This window comes from Chiloscyllium plagiosum, chromosome 17 (genome assembly GCF_004010195.1).
Source record: "Chiloscyllium plagiosum isolate BGI_BamShark_2017 chromosome 17, ASM401019v2, whole genome shotgun sequence".
NCBI lineage: Eukaryota > Metazoa > Chordata > Chondrichthyes > Orectolobiformes > Hemiscylliidae > Chiloscyllium > Chiloscyllium plagiosum.
Window position 1 is genome coordinate 16,057,340 of NC_057726.1, and position 23,873 is coordinate 16,081,212.

Sequence of the window (23,873 nt, forward strand, 5' to 3'; positions counted from 1 at the left end):
GGCGATATATTTCCAAGTCAGGATGGTGAGTGGCTTGGAGGGGATCTTGCAGATGATGGTATTCCCATGTATCTGCTGCCCTTGTCTTTCAAGATGGAAGTGGTCTTGGGTTTGGAATGTGCTGTCTAAGTATCTTGGGTCAATTTCTGCTGTGCACCCTGTAAATAGTAGACACTGCTGCTACTGAGCATCGGTGGTGGAATGAGTGGATGTCTGTGGATGTGGTGCCAATCAAGCGGACTGCTTTGTCATGGGTGGTGTCAAGCTTTTTGAGTGTTGTTGGAGCTGCACCCATCCAGGCAAGTGGGGAGTGTTCCATCATACTCCTGACTTATAGATGGTGGACAGGTTTTGGGGAGCCAGGAGGTGAAATACTCGCTGCAGTATCCCTAGCCTCTGACCTGCTATTGTAACCATTGTGTTGATGTGGTTGACCTTCCATTCAGTGATAACCCCAGGATTTTGATAGTGGGGGATTCAGTGATGGTAACACCATTGAATGTTAAGGGATGGTGATGGGATTGGAGGTGGTCATTGCCTGGCATTTGTGTGGTGTGAATGTTATTTACCACTCAACAGTCCAAACCTCGATATTGTCCAGATCTTATTGCATTTGAGCATGAACTGTTTCAATATCTGAGGAGTTGAAAATGGTGCTGAATATTGTACAATCATTATGATGGAGGGCAGGTCATTGACAAAGCAACTGAAGATAGTTGGGCATAGAACAGTACCCTGAGGAACTCCTGCAGAGATATCCTGGAGCTGAGTTGACTGACCTTCAACAACCACAGTCGAATGTGGCCTTAATGGCAAGGGCTGTCACTCTTACCTCACCTCTGGAATTCAGATCTCTTGTCCATGTTTGAACTAAGGACGTAATGAGGTCAGGAGCTATAAAATAAAACTGCGAATTTGACAGCACAAAATCCTGTCCCGTGTTTCAGCCTCTGGAAACTCAAGTGTAGTTACGCCCTAAGGCACAACCCTTCCCCTGGCACAAAGTCAACACCTTCAGGAGACGATTAACAAGAACTTTTAAAAGGCAACCAGATAAACCGAGCAATGATGATGAAGGCAGTTTGTACAGTGTCCAATATCTTTGATTGGATCAGTGCAGCTGTTATTCTTCTGTACGCCTTCCATCCACACATCTCAGGCAGAACAGATCAGGCGTTACATTAATAGCTTCAAGATCTGTGTGCAAACTCATGACTTTATGGGCTGTATTTGAGCCTTTCTCTACTTCATAAAGGTGCCCTTGTAGTAACCAGGCCCCATGCATTCTTTATCTGAATGAGGCCTGCACGTTATCTCTGCCTTTTTTGAGTGAACCTAATTTTTCCTTCTGTTTCCATTTGTTGATTTGGGAAAAATCACAACCAGTTGCCATTTCTGGAGTGAGGTTGCAAAAGCTGATTGGTGTGAATTTGCATAGCAGCCACCGGTAGTGGGGCTGGCAGTTTGCACTGATCAGAATGAGAATGTCTCTCTCTCGGGTTACCAGCTCCTTCTAGTGTTTTGATCCACCTAGTCACTTTGTTTAGGATCAAAACACAACAATAAACGTGAACTGAATTGAAATGCCATGCAATTGGAGTGCCTTCTTTAAGCGTGCTGTAATATTCCTTCCTCTGAAAGGAAGGGGGTTCCAAAATAATTCAGAAGCTTACCTTTGTCTGTCTCCTGTTACCCTCTCACTTTATACAAACCTAAGGGGAAATTGCTTCCTTTGTTGTGTCACTGTGATAATTCCTGTGTACATTACAGGAGCCAACAGCACTCTACACTGGAGTCCAACTCAAGGGGCTGCCTTTCTGTTTTTGCTTCTGGAGACAATTTGACGCTGCCCACTTAGAAGAAGTCTATGCCTTCATAGTTTAGCTGTCTGACTGTTGGTGATTCCTGAGTTTTAGCCAAGTTGGCTATGACGTGAAAAGTGTGGTGAGCGGAAAATAAGGCAAATGAATCTAACTTTGTTAAAAGAACAATGGGGCTAATTTATTGATAACAAATCGTGTGCCCTCAGCAAGCAGCTGATTGAACAATGGTGGCTGTGTTCTTAAATTAAAAATGCCCTGTGACATGTTTGCAAAACAAACCCTGCCACTGCTCGGGAGTGGTGTTTGTATGCACATAACGATGAAGCGCGTGTCCAGCTACAGGAATGCGGAGAATTGGCCTCATCTGTTCCGGAAGGCAGTGGAGAGAGAGACACATGAGGAGACAAAAGGCAGCTTATTCTGGTTGGCAAAGCTGACTCGAGTCTTGGGAAGCCTTGGGCAGTGGAAAATAAACCTTCGGAGGCAAGAGGGTCTGCAGGCCTCCCGAGTATGGGACAATGCCAGGCATGATTACTGCAGTGAATGGCACTGTGCATCAGAGGTAAAGGACCTGGCATTTTATGTTGGTTTGAAAACCAGTGTGCATGAGAAGCGATGAAAGGTTTACGTTGTGCTCACCCGTTGGTTATTTTGTAAATTGCTTTTAAGGGGAGAAGTGCATTGTTGAGAGGTACACTGTTCTTCTGATCACAGCTTCTGCATTTGTGGGGTTTTCAGATTCTTAATTTCTTTTGAATTTCCCCATCTGCATCAAAACCATACACCTCCTGGAGATGAAGTGGAAAGTGTTCCCGCTGATACCCCACTCCCCCAAACTGTGCTCTAAATCAGGGGATCACTAACCCCATCTACCTTGCTGCCCCTAATTTCTCAGTTGACTTTCTACAGCCGTTCAGCTGCAACAGGCCATCAAACCACAAGTAGCCATTTGCCTGATCAATGATGAGTTTTCACCTTACCTGTGGAAGAGACCATGCAGTGTGACCCAAACTGATGGTACACTCTTCCTATACCTGTTAATAAGATCACAACAGCACCATGAGGTGCAGGAGCAGAAGTACACTATTTGATCCGTTGAGTCCGTTCTGCCATTTACTGAGGTTGTGACTGATCTGATGATGTGACTGATCTGATGATCCTGAACTCCACTTTCCCACCTTATCACTGAAACCCTGGATTCCCCTAGTGATTAGACATCTGTCTATCTCAGCCTTGAATATACATAACAACAGCCCTCGTAGGTAAAGGATCCCAGAGATCCACCCCTCTCTGAGAGAAGTAATTCCTCCTCTTCCCTGTCTTAAATGGGCGACTCCTTAATGCTAAGCATCTTGGATCTGTTCCTGCTCCAAAGGCTTCAACATTCACTACATGTGCCAATGCTTTCCTTTGGAGTGCCACACGCCATATGTCAAACTCCTTCTAGTTAATAACTTATTTGATTAACTTCTTCTATTAACCTTCAGTGACCTCTTTGCTTGTGGCTAAAAGGATTCATTCTACCCAGTACTGAAATTTGTTTTTGAAACAATCACTGGTTTCTCATCCTTTTGTCCCCCCAAACTCACCCAGCAAAGAAATCCATACCGCTGCTTTGCCTGAGTATTTCATTTTGATTTGTTCTTCCAGTAGAACAGACCTTTTTAAAACAGAAAAGCGAGTTGTGTTTGCAATGCAGGGTGAGTGTATGGCCCAAGGACCACTTAAGGCTCCTGCATGCATTGACGTTGTGTCTCAGCTCCCGATGTGGAAGGTGTTCGCATGCTGCACATTTATATATCAACCACAGCTGAGAAGCTCTGATTAAAGGATGGCACGTTGGGCTGGTGGGTGGTGGTTACAAGGGATGGCAGGAAACAGTCGAACGATAAAGGAAAATTGCTTCCTTGTGCAGTGAATCAGAGCAACGTGTAATGAAGAGCGTCTGAGCTGTTTCGCATGACCACACCGAACCAGTTTGGTTCACGAAAAATCTCTCTCTCATCCAATGGTGAGCTGGGGAAATGTTTGTGCTATGTGCACTTGAGCTGTGAAAAAACATTCAACGATACAATTATCAATTGTGACCTCCATAGCTGGGTTGTGCCTGGAGAGAAATTACAAGTATATATGCAGCTGGGGTGAAGAGCTGGTGGTTATGGGTCATTGCTAGTGGGAGCAATTTGAAGTGTTGAATTAAGAGTCTGACAGTGGTCGATAGCAAAGCACCAAAGCATATTAGTTCAACTGGATGTTTTCTTTCTGTGCAATGCTAACGGTCAATTGCTATGTAAGCGTGCATGATATGAAGGATCACACGAGGTGGGATAGTCCCCCCGCAGTCTTGGTAAAAACAATATCCTGTGCATTTATATAGTGTCACTCATAACCTCAGAAGGCTGCAGAGCACTGTACAAGCAGTCTTTGAAGTGTAATCATCGTTGGATGTTGGACAACATTGTGGCCGACTTGTCCACAGCACACAGCAGTGAAATGCAGGAGCGGATCATCTGTTTTCAGTGATGTGAGTTCATGCTAAACATTGGCCAGGACGCCAGTTAGAATGCCACTGTTATTCTCTGAAATAGTGCCATTGATGTTTTACATCCATCTGAGAGGGCAGACATGGCCTCCATTTCGCGTCTCATTGCATCAGTACAGCACTGGAATGTGTTCAGACTTCAAGTCTCTGGAGTGAGGTTTGAAACTATGACCTTCTGACTGGTGATGGTGCATTGTCTGATAATATTCTGTGCATTATATTGTATAATTCCTCTGGTCTCACAAGAACATGAAATTGAAACAGGCTGTAATGTTCAAGATAACGTTTTCATAATCAGTTCCTTGTCAGGCTCCACGGGTTAGTGTATTTAAAACAGTAGAACACACTATAAGCTATGAAGCAAACATTACAGCAAGCCGACTGATTTCCTTGTGAGCAGATTGTAAACTGACAGCAGACTAACTGGCAAGCAGAGTCATACTATTGTATACACGCAGCACAGAGCTAACGGCATTGTGGGCACACCTCACAGAATTCAGACACACAAACCTGTGAAAACACCACCTTCTCAAGGGCAACTAGGGATGGACCAGAAAAGCTGACCCAGTTAGAGACATCCACATCGCATGGGTGAATTTTAAAAATAATGCAGTCCTTAAAGGTGAATTCTGATCATGGCAAGGAACACATAGAACACAGGGTAAACCATCACGTCAGCTCCATCAGAGACAATTCCAAAGGTTGACTACTTTTTCAATGAAGAAATTTCTCCCCAGCTCAGCCTTAATTATTAACCCCTTGCCCATGCTCTAGATCCCTCAGCCAGGGAAAGAACCTCTGGATATCTACTTTGTCAGAATCTTGTACATTTCAACACGTGCTCTCTCACTCTTCTACACTTCGGAGAATCCAGTCCTGCTGAAATAGTTAATCCTCAGACTCACCATGAGCCTTGCTATAGGATGATGTAATGCACTAACTTATCACTGGATGCTGTCCATTGAACACAAATGTAGCCGACACCTTTAATTGATTTTGCATAACTTCCAATCACTGGGAAATACTTTCGGATAGGTAGAGTCAGATGTGGGCGACAGGTCAAAGGGCCAATGAGTCACACTACTGGATAAGTCACTTGTATTTCTGTTGAGAGTATATAAATAAATTTTGAAGATGTGATTTCAAGTTGACTATACGGTCTAGTAAGCTGATGCCTAATGTTAAAGATTTTTGTACTTCTCATGCACCTCTGTTTTTCTTCTACCTTTGGTAACTGTGCCTTCAGCTGTTTGGGCCCCAAACTCTGGGATTCTCTCCCAAAACATCTCTCACCACTTTCAGGATGCTCCTTAAACTTCAGCTTTCTGCTTACGTAGTTAGCGTCAAACTTTGATCTATTATATACCTGTGAAGTCACGTCACATGTCTTTCTGTTTGACATAGACTTGTTGAGTTCCGTGCAGTTCAATGGAGTTTTGATATTTCTGATTTTATTCAAATTTCCAGGTAACCACGTTGTGGAGTTTGCTCCTTAGTATGGCTCAGAACCACACACAATAGAAAAGTTCCAAGCCAGTGCTGAGTTTGTAAAGAGGGTCATTTGGTCCTTCATTGTTTGTAGGGAAAGCCAATCCAGCTCTTGATGGCTCTCTCCATATGATGGACTTGGTTGCAAGCACTTAGAGTCATGGAATCTCTGCATTGTAGATAGGGGCCATTTGGCCCATTGAATCTGCACTGACCCTCTGAAGGGGGAAACAACTGGTGGTGGTTTAACCTGAGGGTCACCACGCCTTAGGCAAAGGGAGAGATTGAGAATGCAGGACCTTCCTGTTACCTCTGCTGTATAATACAAAATGGAACCTGCACTTCTAGATTAGATTAGATTACTTACAGTGTGGAAACAGGCCCTTCGGCCCAACAAGTCCACACCGCCCCGCCGAAGCGCAACCCACCCATACCCCCACATTTACCCCTTACCTAACACTACGGGCAATTTAGCATGGCCAATTCACCTGACCTGCACATCTTTGGACTGTGGGAGGAAACCGGAGCACCCGGAGGAAACCCACGCAGACACGGGGAGAACGTGCAAACTCCACACACTTCTGACATCACTCTCCATTGCAAACCAGCAGTCCTGCCAGCCGAGCTAATCATCCACCTTTCGTAATACAAGCACCCCGTGAACTGCTATTAAAAGAAGTCGCTCCTTCTGGATTATTCATTGTAGTTGATATCTGGGCCGCAGCACAGACAGGTCATCATGCGTTGTGGTTTTTGCTGCTCACTCAGTGATACTCTAGCATGTGAATGCAAGAGTCCTCATTTGCTCTTGTTCAACTGAAGCACCCAAACCATAGCCACTCCACGTCTTTGGCATATTGCTGGTTCTTATCTAGTTGCTTTGCCCAGCCTGAGCTTCCTGCCAATATATTTGTAAAGATGTGAGGCCTTTGGTATTGGTATCTGGGAGCACAATGTGGCAAAAATAGCATCTAAACTTCGGACAAAAGGAAGCTTTCCAATGGTGCCTGGCCATTTTTAATTAGCAGAAGTAGTGATTGACAATTACTGTATGAAGAATTAATGTTTGTGCTGCGCAGAGAGCAGTAGAATTGTTGACCAATTGAGATCTTATCAATGTCTTTCTTACTCACTAATTGTAAATTGTCCATTGTTAATGATCTGTCTCAGTAATCTTCTGCATCTGAAGCATTTAGTCTTTAGAGTGTTTGGACAAACAGCAGTGGCAATGAATGTTTAATGCATATTCTACAGTTAACTAATGTTGGCACTTCTAATATTCCTTGATGTAATCCTGTTTAATTACAATAGACTTCTGATTATCTGAGACTCTCAGGGCCTGGAGCTAATTGGATAACTGAGAGCTTCAAGCAGCGAGGAAGGGGGGCTTCTGCGTGGATGACACAAGGCAATATCCTGTGGTGTTTACAAAGCACTGTGCATTATGCAGCTCCCACATGTCAATTCAGCAGCGCCCATTATCTTAGCTCTGTGTAATCCTGCAGGAAAAAGCGCTGAGCAAAATGAACTACCTCTGACATTTAGTCAATGTGAAGCGCACTTAGATTGTCAGTGTGCCATCACAACAGACAAGTAATACTTCCTGCGCTGAGGGCATTCTGGGAATGCCCTGCACCAGGGGGCATTCAGTGCCAGGAAGATGTCACTTACACCTTTTGTGCTCCCATTCCAGAGTCCTGCAATCCCCCCCCCCCCCCCCATTGTATCCTGACCACTGTCTCCTGAATTGGAATGTGCTGTTTGGTTTTGTGTATGTTGTTGATGAGAATGTTAACTCAGCTCTTTGTGTGTGGAACAGGAGTCAGGTGGGTTGCTGTTCTGAAGTGCAATCTCATCGATTCTGCCCGTAGCCTCAGTGCATTTGAGTCGAATGCACATGGTTCTGGTGGCCCCACTATAGAAAGGACATTATTAAATTGGAGAAGCTGCAGAAAAGATTTACAAAAATGTTGCTGAGACTGGACAGTTTGAGTTACAAGGAGAGGCTGGATAGGCTGGGACTTTTTACACTAGGGAGTCGGAGGTTGAGGGGTGACCTTATAAAGGTTTCTAAAATCATGAGGGGCATCGTTAAGGTGAATAGCAAAGATCTTTTCCCCAGGATAGGGAAGTTGAAAACCAGAGGGCATAATGTCAAGATGAGGGGAGAAAGATTTAAAAGGACCTGAAGGGCAACCTTTTCACACAGAGGGTAGCTCATATGTGGAATGAACTGCCAGTGGAAGTAGCAGATGCAGTTGCAGTTACTATATTTAAAAGACATTTGGACAGGTTCAAGACTATGGGCCAAATTCGAGCAAATGAAACTAACTTAGTTTGGGAAACTTTGTCAACATGGGCATGTTGGACCGAAGGGTCTGTTTCTGTGCTGTATGACTCGATAAACTCTAGTCATGTCATCAACTATAGGCTTAAGCATGGAGGAATGGCAATGTGGAATATCGTTGAGCTGGACTAGGACTTCAGTTTTCTGATTCTGTTACTGGATGGCCGGTGGTGGAGCAGACAAATTTCAGTAAATAAAACAAAGAACTACAGATGTTGGAAATCGGAAACCAAAACAGTATTTGTTGGAGAAACTCAGTTGGTCTGGCAGCATCTATGGAGAGAAAGCAGCGCTAACATTTCAGGTTCTATGACCCTTCTTTAGAATTTCTTCAGAGAAGACGTAAATTGTTTTGCTCAGTTACACCAATGATAGTACAGCTGCTTCGAGGGATAATCCAGTGACCACTCATGAGGGTCTCTGTTTATAAATGCCCTGGCAGTGGTGATTGTTTTCTGCTGTCAGTCATACCTTGTGTAAGCTTTAGTTCCAAGACATTGTGTTGGTCAAAATACATTTGAAACTTAATCTTCCAGCTACAGGTTCAGTATTGGGATAGTGAAACATGGTTGGCCTTTGGGTGGGTAAAGGTATAAACTAATTTCAATGACTCGGTGCTGCTGACTGAGGGAGGGTTACACTCCCTGAGGTTCTGACTTTTTAGACATTCCTATTGAAAAATGAGCACGTGGTAATGGCTCCATATTCGAATAGCCCACACTGTCACATCTGGGCTTGGAGCAGCCACTTGGAGATAGGTAGTGAGTGAATTGTTAAGGCTGTGGAAACATCTGGGTGGCTCCGAGAACGAAGGAGGCAAGGGTGTGGTGGGCGTGAATTGATTTATTGTAACTTACCTGTTAAGTTCAGTACATTGCTCTTTTTCAACACTTGGGCTAAAAAGTTCTTTTACATGGATAAGTGAACATGCATTCTTGAGCACACAGAAAATTTAAATAGAGGACAGCAAATTAGTGCCATAACTTCTATCACGAGTGAGAGTGAAATGACCATGTCATGGAGTTATTAATGGGTTGCTTTTATTAAGGATGTCTGCAGCAGCTGACCAGTTCATAGGGAAGTGACGGCTGATGGTGAGTGTTGTGTGATAGTCCCTGGGGGCCACTCTAGAGAGTCAACTGATGGTACATTTAACCTGAGAGTCACCATGCCTGAGGCTGGGCCTTCGGGTAATGTGGGAATTGAAGCCATGTTAGAGTCATAGATATGTATAGCATGGAAACAGACCCTTCAGTCCAGTTTGTCCATGCTGACCAGATATCCTAACCTAATCTAGTCCCATTTGCCAGCATTTGGCCCATATCCCTCTAATCCCATTCCTATTCATGTACCTATCCCGATGCCTTTTAAGTGCTATATTTGTACCAGCTTCCCCAATTCCTCTGGTAGCTCATTCCATACACATACCATCCTCTGCATGAAATAGTTGCCCTTAGGAACCTTATAAGTCTTTCCCCTCTCACCCTAAACATGTGCCCTCTAGTTCTGGACTCCCGCACCCCAGGGTTGTTGGCATTACTCTGCATTACAAGCCAGCTGTCAGCCAACTGAGTTACCAAACCACATACAGAGGATGGTACAGCTTCATCTGTGGGCTGGAGCTTCACATTTAGATCAGGCTTGTGGAATTACTCCAGGAGTAAGGACATTTTGACTAAAAGTGAGCACATTTCCTTTTATGCACTAACCAGCCGTCCAGCCAACTGAAGGATTGCTGTTAACTGCAGTTAATGCAAGCTCCTTTCTTGATAGCTGAGACACCCCCATCTCCTGTAAAGCAGTAAAGCTTGAATGTTTTTACTGTGCCTCATCCTTTCATTCATCCTACTCAGGCAGACCGTGTGGAGCAATTAGAATTTGAAATAGATGCAAAACAGCAGTTAAATGGTTGTAAAGGAGAGCAGCTGCCCATTAACTGGGGAGAGTAACACAAGGGCTCTTACTTGGCAGGGAATGCAGGGCAGTTTGGGTTAAGTAGCAGAGTGCAGCAGTGAAGTGAGATAGATTGTGCAGAGTGTGAGGAGGCTGCTCATTGTCATTCTGTGCAAGGCTTCCAAATAATCAATGTGCAACATCACCTCTAAATCCTGTCCCTAATTGATTTATTACAACTTATCCGTTAACTTCAGTACATTGCTCTTTTTCAAAAGCTGGGATAAATCATTCTTTTACATGGATAAGTGAACATGGATTCTTGAGCAGACAGACATTTAAATAAAGGACACAAGTTAGTGCAATAATTTCTATCACGAGAGTGAGACGACCACGTCGGGGTGTTATTAATGGGTTGCTTTTATTAAGGATGTTTGCAGTGGCTAAGGAAGTAAATTTCAGCTGTCTCTCTAAAATATGTCTTCCTTCTCAGTCATTTTGCCTTTGCATTCTGTCTACTCCTTTCGTCCCTCTGACTTATTCTGGACTGAGCTTTGATGGTTCCTCACTGTTCATTCCTGATTGCAGTCCATCTGTAGCGAAACCATATGTGTAGACGTCAGGACTGGTCTGAGCTCTGATAGCCTGTTTCGTTGATCATTCCGTCACGTGCAGAGCGACCACTACATTGAGGCACCTGTCACTCATGCTGTCACAGATGGAGTATTACTCCAGGGCAGGTCATCACCTTCAGGTAGAAACTGTGGTCACATCTTGTAAACTGTCTGTTCTGTCCAACCCAGGCAAACTCTGAAAATGCTTTTCGTTGACAAAATATCTTGGACAAATGGAGCCAACCGAGCACATTCCTGGCAACTGGGAACTGCACCTTAATTTGAGGAAGGGGAGGGTAAATAGGGTCACACCCCAGACAAGGGTTATCAGATCAGCCATGATCTTATTGAGTCTGCTCTGCCATTCAATGGACTGAATGGCCTACATCTGCTCCTTTGCCTTAAGTGAGGACAATATACTGACTTTGATACTGAGTTAACTTGGATAGGTCTACACAGCTGACTCCAGGGCATGTAACAGATGTACTTTGGTATTGATAGCTCTGGATAGCAGTGACCCAGCCAGTACTCATTGTAGATATTTTGTCTGTGGGTCGATTGGAGCCACCTTTGTTGTTTAAGAAAAGCTGGCTTGTTAGCTGTTCAGCACTTGTCAATCCCTGAGCTCACAGTCGTCTAGCACCTTTGTCAAGCTTGTCACCGTGTGTTAGAAACAAAAGGCAGTGGTTTTGGTAACAATGGAGCCACAGTTATATGTGTACAGTATGGGCAGGTTATAATGTGAGCTCTGAGCAAGGCATCAATCTTCATTCCCAGCAGTATAGATGTCAAGTGAGGCACTTAGTTTGGGGCTGCCTTTCAGTGGCCATTTTAAGAAACTTGTCCCGTTGTCAGAACAAGAGAGCGTGTGCATGTATGTATCAGTGAATGTCCACCTATGCATTAACATTCAAAAGAAATTGCCACTGCTACCCCAGGCCTTGGGCCTGTTTATCCTTGTGGTACTTTACTCAATTCTGACTCAATTCTGATTGCAGATGGTGTTTTGAAAAGGCATAAACAACGCATTTGACCTGGCCTTACCCCTACTGCCCAGTTTTCAATGAACTATTGATGATGACTGTTTATTTTAATGGAAACTTCCTTTCACGTTTATTTGACAATTTTTTTGACTATATGAATGCCTGTCTTTTTGTTGTTTTACCAAACTGAGTCTACTGAATTTTGGCTGAAAAAACAGCTTCTTGGTTTTATTTGGGGTGGGGGTGGGGATGCGGGGGAGAAGTGGTTGGAAGGGCTGGCTGTGAGTCGTGTTTGTTCCAGAGCACATATTTGTTCTCAAATTTGTCGTTCTGCTTTTCAATGGAGCTCGCTTTGCCTAAGTGGGCTCGGGCAGTATGGGCAGCCTCAAAGCAAGTCCTCCTTTGAGGTCCTACCCAGCAAGAGGAGCCTGGTTTTCAGGTCAGGCTTCATCATGCAATCAGAAACATTTCACTTTGCTTGATGGCTTTGCTGGCTGACCTCTGACAGCAGGGACCTTTGACCTCTGAAAACAGTAAATGGATTGTAATGAGTGGTGGCTTCACCTCTGCCCTTGGTGGATGTTTGCTGGGGGAGGTGGGATGGATAGGCAGTGGGAGAAGAGGCAGGGTTTGAGAAGAAAACAGCAGGCTACCGTGGGCCAAGCCATTTCCTGACGGGCAGGGAGTTCTCCATTCACTGTGGAAGGAGGAAGGCGAGCTAATAAAGGAATGAGCTCCCATCAAGGAACATCCAGGATAATGTCATTGTTTGTTTGCCTCAAACCAGAGCTGTGTGATTACCTGCAGATGTTTTCTAATCACAGAGATGTTCCTATGCACCTCTGGCACTTTTGGAACTTGAACCCAGGCCTTCTGGCTCAGATATAGGGACACTGCCACTGTGCCACAAAATCACTTCTGCCTATATTTATGTCGATGTCAGTTATCGACCCATCGGTCTTTGTACTGCATTTTGACGGTGACATTAAATGGTGCCCTGAATGTTGGAGAAACACGTGCCTTAGAGGCAGAAGAGGTTAGCACTGCTGCGTCACAGAGCCAATGATCCGGGTTCGATTCCAGCCTCGGGCAACTGTATGTGTGGAGTTTGCACATTCTCCTCAGTCTTGCGTGGGTTTCCTCCGGGTGCTCCGGTTTCCTCCAACAGTCCAAAGATGTGCAGATTAGGTGGATTAGTCATGGGAAATTGCCTGTAACATCCAGGGATGTGTGGACTGAGTGGTTTAGCCATGGGAAATACAGGGTTACAGGAATAGGAGGAGTCTTGGTGGGATACTCTTCAGAAGGCTGGTGTAGGTTGAACAGGCTGAATGGCCTCTATCTGCACTGTAGGGATTCTATGATTGATGTACAATGAGTGTAAGTTCTTAAGTTTAATATTTCACCCCCCTCCATTTGTACTGAATCATACCCCTCCTAATGTTTTTGCTTGACAATAGGTATCCTAGGTGCAGTCAAGGGGATAATACATTGGGTGCAGAGTTTTTGAGGGCTATGTGATGTGAAACCTGTGCATGAATTACCTTGCACCCTGCTCCCCAGATTGCTTGCACAGAAACTATAGTGACCATTAAGCAAGCTTTTTAATTCCAGATTTTCTTTTCTTGATGAATTCAAATTTCGCCATCTGCCACGGTGGGATTTGATCCCATAAACCTTAAATTTTAGCCTGAGGTTCTGGATTGCTAGTCTGGTGCCATTATCATTATGCTTGTTATTACTTGTATATAGCTGAAAATGTGCAAGGAGAAACTTCTCCATGGACAATATAACATTTGGATGAGGCAATGGTCACTCAGTAACTGTACCCCAGCTCAGAGTCAGCACCTTTTGAATTATCAAGTTACATTGCAAAGTGAGTGAAGCAGTGAGGCTGATTTTAATGAAGTTTGTGATATGTGACTACTGCATTTTACTAATGCTGCAAAATATTCTCACATCGATACATCATAAAACATTGAGGGAAGTGCTCTTGCCTGCACCGATGGACCCAAGGCTTCAACATTACTTGTTTAAAGCTTTCTAATGAAACAGAGAGGAAATGGACTGTGTGTGTTCAGTAGCAAAATGAAATAATGATGCAGCGGCTCAGTTCTGATAAGAATTCTGAGTGAAATCTGTTTGGAGTGTCTCAGTTCGGTTCCCAGTGGAAGAGACTCTCCAACACAGAGGAGGCTGCCCATAATTTCATCGTGACTGGCCAATTTCTGAGAGTGTAAGGATAGATAGTGTGGGAAATGGGACTGTCACCCCTTCTGCTGAAGGTTAGAAAACACATTATTAGTGCAGTGAATGGAGAGGTTTAAATGTTGTCTATAACAAATAATAAACCTGGCCAGGGAGTGTTTTGGTATTGTCGTTGGATAAATAGAATGTGTATGGTACTGACACCTTTCACCTCCTTGCAAATGGATTTTGCTTCCTTAGATGCCTGTTAAAGAACTTGACACACAAAGCCATGATAAGTCTTCAGAATGTGCATGCCAGCATTTCCAATCTATTTACTTGTTACCATTAACTGTTAGAATTAGCATGTCACGTAGTAACTTGATGCAGGATCTTTGTTTCCTAACAATAAATCAATTAGAGCTGTTTGATTTGTTTTTCCTGTGTCTGTTAATAAATGAAATGACTTTGGGGTCTCTGAGGGGCCGGACAGAGTCTCCTGTCCCATCAGGGTTTATGGCCTTTACTTTCTGATCAATTTACAGGAAAGTCTCTTGGGAGTTTAGATTTGGTACCATGTGTATGAGGCTTGTGTGGATGGATGGGCTAATCCACTTTCTTTCTTACTGTGTGCTACTGCATTGAGTGGTACTGCCATTCTTCCTGGCCTACCACCCCTCCCCCGGCTCCAGCTGACAATGTTCCAGAGGAAGAGACTGTGCCCTGTGTGTGTTAACTTTGTCACCAAGCATTAGCAGGTTGTCCACTTGATGCTGTTCTCTGAGTGCATGTTGGATGAGCCGGATATCTGGCTGATTTCCACATTCTCTCACTGACATGCACATACAGGCAGACTCCAGCAATCACAGTTGAGTGTGTATGCACACACACGCAGATATCACAGACAGGTACAACACATTACAGACAGATACACAAACATATATTACATACATGCACACATACATATTACAGACAGATGCGCGTGTACACATATTATAGACAGATGCGCACGCACATGTGTCACAGAAGCACACCCACACACGCATTACAGACAGGCATGCACACACCTGCAGATTACAGACAGATATCCATACATTATAGCAAGGCACATGCACAAACACACACACGCGTGCACGCACACACGTGCACATACACACACGCACACGTCAGCATTTAGACCACAGGTTGAGGCCTGAGGCCTTCCTGCCTCTGCTCTATTGTCTTTAAATGCACTGTCATGAGAAGAACCTAAGGTCTATCTTTGTGGCTCTGACCTTGCTGAAAGCTTTTAACTGAATTGTATAGGATGCAGATATGTTTAAGTAGCTTTGTAGTCATGACATGTGCAATAATGAAGCCACCTTAGTTCCGATGTCAATTGAGTGCAAGTGTTAATGACACAGTGGATATCAGAGTAACAGTCTCCCTATGGTATCAATGTGCCTGCAACAGCAGAGACACACAATAGCAGAGTTTTGCTTCTGGCCTGTCTCTTTGGGTGAGCATTACTGCGAGCCGGCAGATTGGATCTGATTGGGAATGTGACTCCAAACAGCCAGCTGCATCTTAATGCAGGGCCCTCACTCTCTAGAGGCTACACTCTGAATTAGTGACTGAATGTTATCAGAGAAATGTCAGTGTAAGGTGGAGATCACACTGGATCGCATAAGTGGCTGCTCGCATTAAGTCAGGGCACTGTGACTTGCAAGAGACTGCTGGCTAAGAGCTGACAATTAAGGCTGGTTCCAGCTGTGAAACATTATCCAGCACCTTTCTGCAGAGGCCTTTGTAGTGTAGTGAAAGTTTCATAATTCACTCTTGCAAAAAGCTCTGTCAGCTGCAATGGGTCAGTACAACAGCCAACATGGCTAAGGAGATGAGTATTAGTGGGTGACAATTTCCTTCCAGTAAGTCAATAACGTGTTTGAAGATGCAGAAGTGTTAAGTCATGTCTCTTGAGTTGGAAGGAGGGGGTGAAGGAAGGCAATGGGGTCTATTTCGACATTCTGCTATAGTCAGGTATGTTGGCGAGCAGAGTCTAGGGAGCCTGGATTAAAATGGTGATGCATTAAAGTATGGAAACCATGTTGGGGAAATAGCAATTTTAATAAGAGCATTTCAGGCCTTCTCTGGGGTAGGACTCAGTGCTGGTGTTCAGCACAGGGAGGACACTCAGTACCAGTAACAGACAACAATCACCCACCATGGAAGAAAATCATACAGCCCATTAAGGTGTCTTCTAAAGAACAAAGCAATTAATCCCACTAGTCCACCCATTCCCCACAGCCCTGCAGACATTTCCTGTTACCGATATATCCCATTTATGCATGTCTCCGCATTCTCCCTCATTTAATCAAATCATTTCGATTCCAGCCTTGGGTGACTGTGTGGAGTTTGCACATTCTCCCTGGGTTTCCTCCAGGTGCTCCAGTTTCCTCCCACAGTCCAAGATGTGCAGGTTAGGTGGATTGACCATGCTACAATATTCTTCATTAGCCCTTCTTTATTCCTGAAGAAGGGCTTATGTCCGAAACGTCGATTCTCCTGTTCCCTGGATGCTGCCTGACCTGCTGCGCTTTTCCAGCAACACATTTTCAGCATGCTACAATACCCAAACTGGCCAGGGATGTGCCAGCTAGGTGGATTAGCCATGGGAAATGCAGGCTTAGAGGGATAAGGTAGGGGGTAGGTCTGGGTGTGATGCTGTTCAGACGGTTGCTGTGGACTCGATGGGCCGAATGGCCTGCTTCCACACTGTAGGGATTCTATGGTCTGACTACATGAACATGTGTTGTCCTTTCCTTGCTTTAAATATTTAAGTTGAGCTATGCCGAAGGTTGGGTCGAGCGAGCTAAAGTTTTTGAAGAAGGTTCAAAGCCCTTTGCAAGCTTTTGCCCGAAACGTCGATTTTGCCTGTCCTCGGATGCTGCCTGAATTGCTGTGCTCTTCCAGCACCACTGATCCAGAATCTGGTTTCCAGCATCTGCAGTCATTGTTTTTACCAACTACTGATCCAGCCTTGGCTCATTTCCCTTCCCGACTGAGCTTGATGCATGAAAAGCCAGTTTGAACTCAATCATAGTTAAAGTCCACTTCAGTGACTTGTGCATTTGAATTCAATTGTTCCGGGGACAGTTTTATGAGTGAGGGCACCCTGTAGAGAGCAGACCACCCCGAGAGGCTCGGGCTGTCCTGAATCTCCAGTCATTAAAAGCAACAATTTGCAAATGAAGAGAGGTAGAGATTGTTAAACGTCTGTACCTGTTCCTCTCACAGTGAGAGAGGAGAGTCTGATTCACACACAAACTACCCAGTGGATCTTAGACAAGGAGCATTTGTTGAATTACTGTTGTGTCGAGGAGCTTGGCAACCAACCACATTAAGATCCCACAGCAGTCAGTAGTGCAAAAGACCTGTTAAATGGCAGTGTTTGACTGATGGCTGTTAGCCTGTGAGTGAGAGAGCATGGTCTGCTGTAAAATGGGAGTGAAGAGAAATGGCACACAGTATAAGACAGTACTGAGGCCTGCAACATGGACTGCACAGAGGGGCCAAATAATCTGGAGTACTTCCCACTCTACTGCTGTAACTCAGGAATACATTTGCCTCCATTTCAATAAGCAAGTGAGTTTTTCTGTCAGATTGGGAGAAGCTTTGACAAAATATACCCTCCGTTTCTGCAATCCCCTCCTCACCCCACCTATCTCATAAAATGACCCTTTTGACCCAGGAAGTAGCCTAGCGGACTTTCTCTGAACTGCTTCCGATGCAAGGATGTCCCTCATTAAGTTCATGACCAGAATTGTACACACTGTTCTCAAAGTGGCCTCTCACAGAGGGTGGGAGGAGGCTTGTGTGGAGCATAGACATTACGTCACTTGGGTCAAATGGCCTATTTCTGTGCTGTCCCTTCAAACTATATTTGCCTTCTCGGGCTCTAATTAGATGGTGGCTTAGCAGGTTAGATTCCGTCTGTGGCATTGGCTATGGGCAGTTGATACCAATACATATGTCTGCCATAAAATGCATATGTACAGACACTGGCTGGTGTGAATGTGATGTGTTTCATGGTGGAATAGCTTTCCAAAGCTCAACAACCAAGTTCAAAAAGAAAAGAATGAACAGGTCAATAGGATTTTGCAGGAGGGAGGTAGGAGTTGTGGGGTGGGGCAGTCACAGGAGGTATGTGTGTCTTTGGGTGGCTCACAAGGGGAGGGGGGTGCAGAAGACACCTGGATTAGGGGGAAGGGAAAGGTATCATGGAACAGACCCAGGCCTGGAGATGGATGGTGCTATTAGGAAAACAAAATCCCATGAGCCTGACAGTTGTACAGGGGGTTAAAAAGGTTCCAGCAGGGACTGAGTAAAGAGATGAAACAAGTATAAAGTATGGCCTGTTGTACAAATGTCATGTATTTTTGGAGGGCTGGAGGTTGCTGGTGATGAGGACAATTGCTGTGCTCTGAGAACAATAAGAATCCCTTCACGACATCCTGGGACCTTTTTATTGTCAATCCACGCTCACCCCCACCACTCATCCCTTCCATTTTCCTTTTGTTTCTCCTGTCTCTGAACTGGCTGATGATTGACTGGACAAAGTTAATGTAACAGGTTCAGCTCCAGCTGAGGAGACAAGGCGATGGTATAATAGAGCACTGAATGTGCCTCAGGGCAATCAATGCTTTCACTGTTAATAATGCTTGGCCTGTTTGAGCACACGAGTACTTTCTGCAGCTATTGCGATTACCAAGACCATGTTGCTAAGGGAGACCAAACAGGCTATTGTTTCAAACAAAATCTTTTACTGACTAATTGACTGTTCTGTGAATGATTGCAAGCTCCTCATGAAATTGGGGTATAGTGGGATCATTCAGTATTCCCAAAGGCTGGTGGGGAGGTCTTGGGACTCTCCATTTAATTCTTCGATTTCAGACAGAGTATTGGAATGGTTGATGAATTTTGAAAGGAATGCTCTATAAGAGAAGACCATGGGATCAAATGTCTTCCTTGGACGTCACCCCAGTTCCAAAGTGAAGATGATTTTTTAATGGCAGAAGGCTTGCTTGCACTATAACAGTGGTCCAGTGTAATCTCATTGGGTCAGTAATCCAGAGACCTGGTCGAACGTTCTGAACCATGAGTTCTAACTCCTACCATGGAATTTAACCTCACTCGATAAAATGTAGGAATTGAAAGCTAGTCTCGATAATGGTGACCATGAAACTATCATTCAATACCCATTTGGCTCGAATGTCCTTTCGTGAAGGAAATCTGCCGTCATTACCTGGTCTGGCCTACAAGTGACTCCAAATCCAAAGCAATGTGCCTGACTCTTAACTGCTCACTGGTGTGGCCCAGCAAACCACTCAGTTCAAGGACAGTAATGGATGTGGAGTGAATGTAGGCCCTAGTCAGCAATCCCACATTGAGGAGAACAGGAAAATACTGATGCATAATGAGAGGAAAGCCAACAAAGTGTAAATGCTGCAGAGCTGAAATAAACACTGAAAGTGCTGGGGAAAGAAACGTTTCAGCAAGTCTGACCACATCTGTGGGGAGAAGCAGAATTAGCATTTCAAATCCAGTTTGACTCACTGTTGAAACCCGGATTCATTGTGACAGTTTAATTTGTTTAATTTTCTTTGGGGAAGTATGGACATCGAGTAGGGTCAGCTGTCTGCACTGATCACCTCTGCCCAGCCTCAATGGGAGAGGCTCTTATAGAGTCAAAGAGATATACAGCATGGAAACAGACCCTTCGGTCCAACACAGCCATGCTGACCAGATATCCCAACCTAATCTCGTCCCACTTGCCAGCACCCAGCCCATATCCCTCCAAACCTTCCTATTCATATCTTAATTCACAAACTACCCGTCCAGAGTTCCACCCAAATCTTCGATCAAGTGTGATCACTTTTCTATTTTCTATATTGTTTTGTGGATGTCCACAGTGTCAGCTTATGACCCAGAGCTGAAAAAGGTGTTGCTGGAAAAGCGCAGCAGGTCAGGCAGCATCCAAGGAGCCGGAGAATCGACGTTTCGGGCATAAGCCCTTCTTCAGGAATGAGGAGGGTGTGCCAAGCAGGCTAAGATAAAAGGTAGGGAGGAGGGACTTGGGGGAGGGGTGTTGGGACTGCGATAGGTGGAAGGAGGTTAAGGTGAGGTGATAGGCCAGAGAGGGGGTGGGGGAGGAGAGGTCGATGAGGCACTCTTCCTCCAGGCGTCGTGTTGCCATGGTCTCGTAATGGAGGAGGCCAAGGACCTGCATGTCCTTGCCGGAGTGGGAGGGGGAGTTAAAATATTCAGCCACAGGGCGGTTGGGTTGGTTGGTGCGGGTGTCCCAGAGGTGTTCTCTGAAACGTTCCGCAAGTAGGTGGCCTGTCTCCCCAATGTAGAGGAAGCCACATCGGGTGCAGCGGATGCCACATCGGGTGCAGCGGATGCAGTAAATGATGTGTGTGGAGGTGCAGGTGAATTTGTGATGGATATGTGACCCAGCTGATTGAGGCATTGTGCACCTTGCTTGTGTTATGTCGCCTAAGAAGATTCCCATTAGATCCCAGCCCGTGTTACAGAATGTTCAGAATTTAGTTCCCTTTATTGCCAGCCCCTGTCAGCTGATGGTATCTGATCCGGTGAAGGCTGACAGGGGATACCAGAAATTAGAGTTCATTGTGTTGTCAGCTGGATACTGGACTGTCCTCTGGGGATGGGAAGCAGAGGTTGGAACTGTTTCAGGGTGTTGGAAATGCCTCCACGGGCCATTGTAAAGTGGGATATCTCCTCTGCAGGCCTCTTCTGTCCAATTAAGGACAGCAGGTGGTCTCTCAAAACTGAATGGTCCGGGGAAATTCCAGTTAGCCTCCTGTAATTGGCCTTCATTAGTTGTTTAATGGGCCTGATTGGCTACATACAACACCTGGATCGATTGCACATGACACAATGCCCTCAATCTCACCCCTCCCCCACCCTCAAGCAAACATGGCATGGAGTCAGGGAACTGTTCTTCTGCCTGTCTCTGCTCCCAGCTCTGGAGGTGACTAGTAATCCATTGCAGCCGCAAGGGGTGTTTGACCTGAGCTGTCCTTGGCACACTTGCTCTGGCATAACCCGGAGAGCAGTACGTGATCTGGATAGTGCCCAGCTGGATTTAGCACCATGTGTACCCTGGCGATGGTGTTTCCTGGGTGATACCTCATTCCCCATCGCGGTTGCCTGACATTTGTGTCATTGGCAGCCTCCAGAAGTGTGCTCACGGAACCCACCTGCTGGTGAGGATGGTTTGCTGCTCAGAACAGGACATGCAAATACAAACAGTGCTGGAGGAACTCAGCCGATCTGGCAGCATCAGTGGAGAGAGAAACAGAATTAACACTCGGCCAGGTGGCTCAGTGGTTAGCACTGCTGCCTCACAGCACCAGGATCCCAGATTCGATTCCAGCCTTGGGCGACTGTCTCTGTGGTGTTTGCACACTCTCCCCGTGTCTGCGTGGGTTTCCTCCAGGTGCTCCGGTTTCCTCCCACAGTGCAAAGATGTGCAGGTCAGGTGAATTGACCATGCTAAATTGTCCATAGTTTTAGGTGCATTAGTCAGAGGGAAATGGGTCTGGGTGGGTTACTCTTCGGAGGGTTGCTGTGGACTGGTTGGGCCCGAAGGGCCTGTTTCCACACTGTAGGGGATCTAATCTAATTTCAGGTCCTGTGATTCTCCTTCAGGAGATTCTGTTCTGAAGGAGTCAACACTAAGCTGGGGATCCAGAGAGATGGCGGTCATAGAATCATCCACCACAGAAACAGACCCTTCGGTCCAACCAGTCCATGCCAAACATAATCCCAAACTAAACTAGCTCCACCTGCCTCCTCCTGGCCCATATCCCTCCAAACCTTTCCTATCCATGTACTTGTCCAAATGTCTTTCACATATTTCAACTGTACCCACATCCAGCACATCCTCAGGAAGTTCATTCCACACATGAACCACCCTCCATGTAAAAAAAAGACCCTCATCTTTTTAAAATGGTTCTCCTCTCAACTTAAAAAATGTGCCCCTAGTCTTGAAATCTCCCAACTTAGGGAAAAGACAGCTACCATTAACTCTGTCTATACCCCTCGTTCATTGGGAAGGAATTCAACTTTGCTGCTTTTTTAGTTTGGTCAGTTGGGGTTATGGAAAAGAGGAGAGATAAAGATTGAAGTAGCAGTCATGTTGACTTGTGGAAAGCAGAAATGAAACACTTAGCGTTTGGGGGTTGGGGATAGTAGAAAAAGGGTCAGGACATTTGTAAGAAAAAAAAATCCTGCAAATTCAAATTTTATTATAATGGACCGTAGAATTCAACTGGCTTGTAGAGAGATCAGCTGAATGTCATATGCTATCATGTGTGCAGCATACATACAGGCCTATCACTGTTAATATGCTGAGTACTAGCCCCAAGGGGGTGGAAAAGTTGTCTGAGATGAAGGAGGCAGCTAAATAATACTGTTTATTTGTTCAACATTCTTCCAATTGTAATGAAAATTGTCAAGAGAGATTATTATGAAGTGCAGGACACAAATGTGTGCCTCCGATTAAATAGGAGACCTGCCAGCTCAACGCTCTAGGGGATAATTATCCAGGAGGGGTCCAGCATGGATCCAGCAAAAAAAAATCATCCAAACTGTTAGTTTGTAATTACAGTGCATGGCGATCGCAGAATGTGGTTTGAAGTCAGAAGACTGCCGCGGACTGGGTTTTTGTAATTAGGGAACTGCAGGAAACAGTAGATCTGTGATTAGTAATGGCTTTTGTGGCATTAATGGGGACCAGGAGGAAATAAAGTGAGGCCTGCGACTAACGAGCACGGAGTGCAGAGAGTCACACACGTGCAAGAGCGGGTGACAGGGAAGCTTTCGTAATTCAGAGCAAGCTGGTCGTAATGACCTGGAGGGGCTGCTTCACTGTCCCCCCGCCATTCCCTCTGAGATGCTGAGCACCACTCGTCTTCCTTACCCAATAAACTACATGTGCAATCATATCTCATCAATCACACACCCAGTGAAGTAATTTATTCCCAAGCGCTGATGCTACGAATTGGAATAGCAAACAATCTCTTCAGCTGTTGTGGGGAATATAGTGAGAAGCCCATTAAAGGGGGAGACTATTGCTCTTTGTTTCCCCCCCCCCCACTCCTTCCCCCGATCAAGCCTTTCTTGGTCCAACGCTGCCATTTGTCTAACCTGACAGGATCGCCGTGCCCATTGTGATACCTCGGCTATTTTTGTTTGGCTGTGAGTGGGACCAGGCTGAGAAGGTTGTGTGAGAAGCCTGCTGAATTGCAACAGCAAGCTTTATAATTCTAAACCTTTCCTGGTCACACTGCAAAGTCCAGCATCACCGTCAGAATGTTTACAAATGGTTCTAAGCAACATTTCCACCCTGAGCCTTAAGGGAGCAGTGTTTGCAATTGTCCCCTTCCCTTTTCATTAAATCAGGTTGTAATGTATTTTTATTTTGTTCGTTAATGAATCCCTAAGTACACTGTCAGAGGAAATCAGCTATCTGTTCATTCTCCCTCTCAATGTTTTCACCCTCTTCACCCTCAGAATGATGATTCACCCTGAGGTAAGGTTTAATAAGTGATGGTGGTTTTCTGTGAGCCCTGTTAACCAATTATATCAGACATAAAAACTAATCCTTCGACTCACTGATAACCAATGTCTACTCTTACACTCTGCTCAGGCACACAGGAGTGAGGAGCAGGGATGTGGGCTTTCTTCAAGTGTTGAGATGTTCTTTCTTCCTCTCGTGAAGCTAGTGAGGGAGAGTTGAGTATTTGCCCTCTTCTCCTCCTCCTCACCACTTCAACACCAACCCCAATCCCAGGTCTGACCAGGCCTCAGCCCTGTTGTTGCCAGTCTGTGTGGCTCAGTATCACCATGTGCACTGAGGAAACGCAGGATTTCCTGCAGAGTTCTCTTGCCTCCTCTTTGAGCTGTCACTGATGGGAAATCCTTCTC

The 23,873-nt window shown here is 45.2% G+C and overlaps 1 protein-coding gene across 9 annotated transcripts in view; it reads left to right on the plus strand.

Annotated features, from left to right (window-relative positions):
• The window catches only part of gse1b (Gse1 coiled-coil protein b), a 602,615-nt gene that overhangs the window by 464,217 nt on the left and 114,525 nt on the right, over positions 1 to 23,873 (plus strand). Inside the window, exon 1 of one of the 9 annotated variants that reach the window (XM_043706605.1) lies at positions 8,484 to 8,504. The exons of 6 other annotated variants lie outside the window; for them this stretch is intronic. Coding sequence is in view for 1 of the 3 variants with exons in the window: in XM_043706599.1 (XP_043562534.1) it covers positions 20,859 to 20,913 (55 nt within the window). In the remaining 2 variants the exon portion in view is untranslated. Of the gene's footprint in view, positions 1 to 8,483; positions 8,505 to 20,843; positions 20,914 to 21,126; positions 21,149 to 23,873 lie in introns of those variants that run through there. 2 more of the 9 variants (XM_043706599.1, XM_043706603.1) reach the window with 2 other exon arrangements.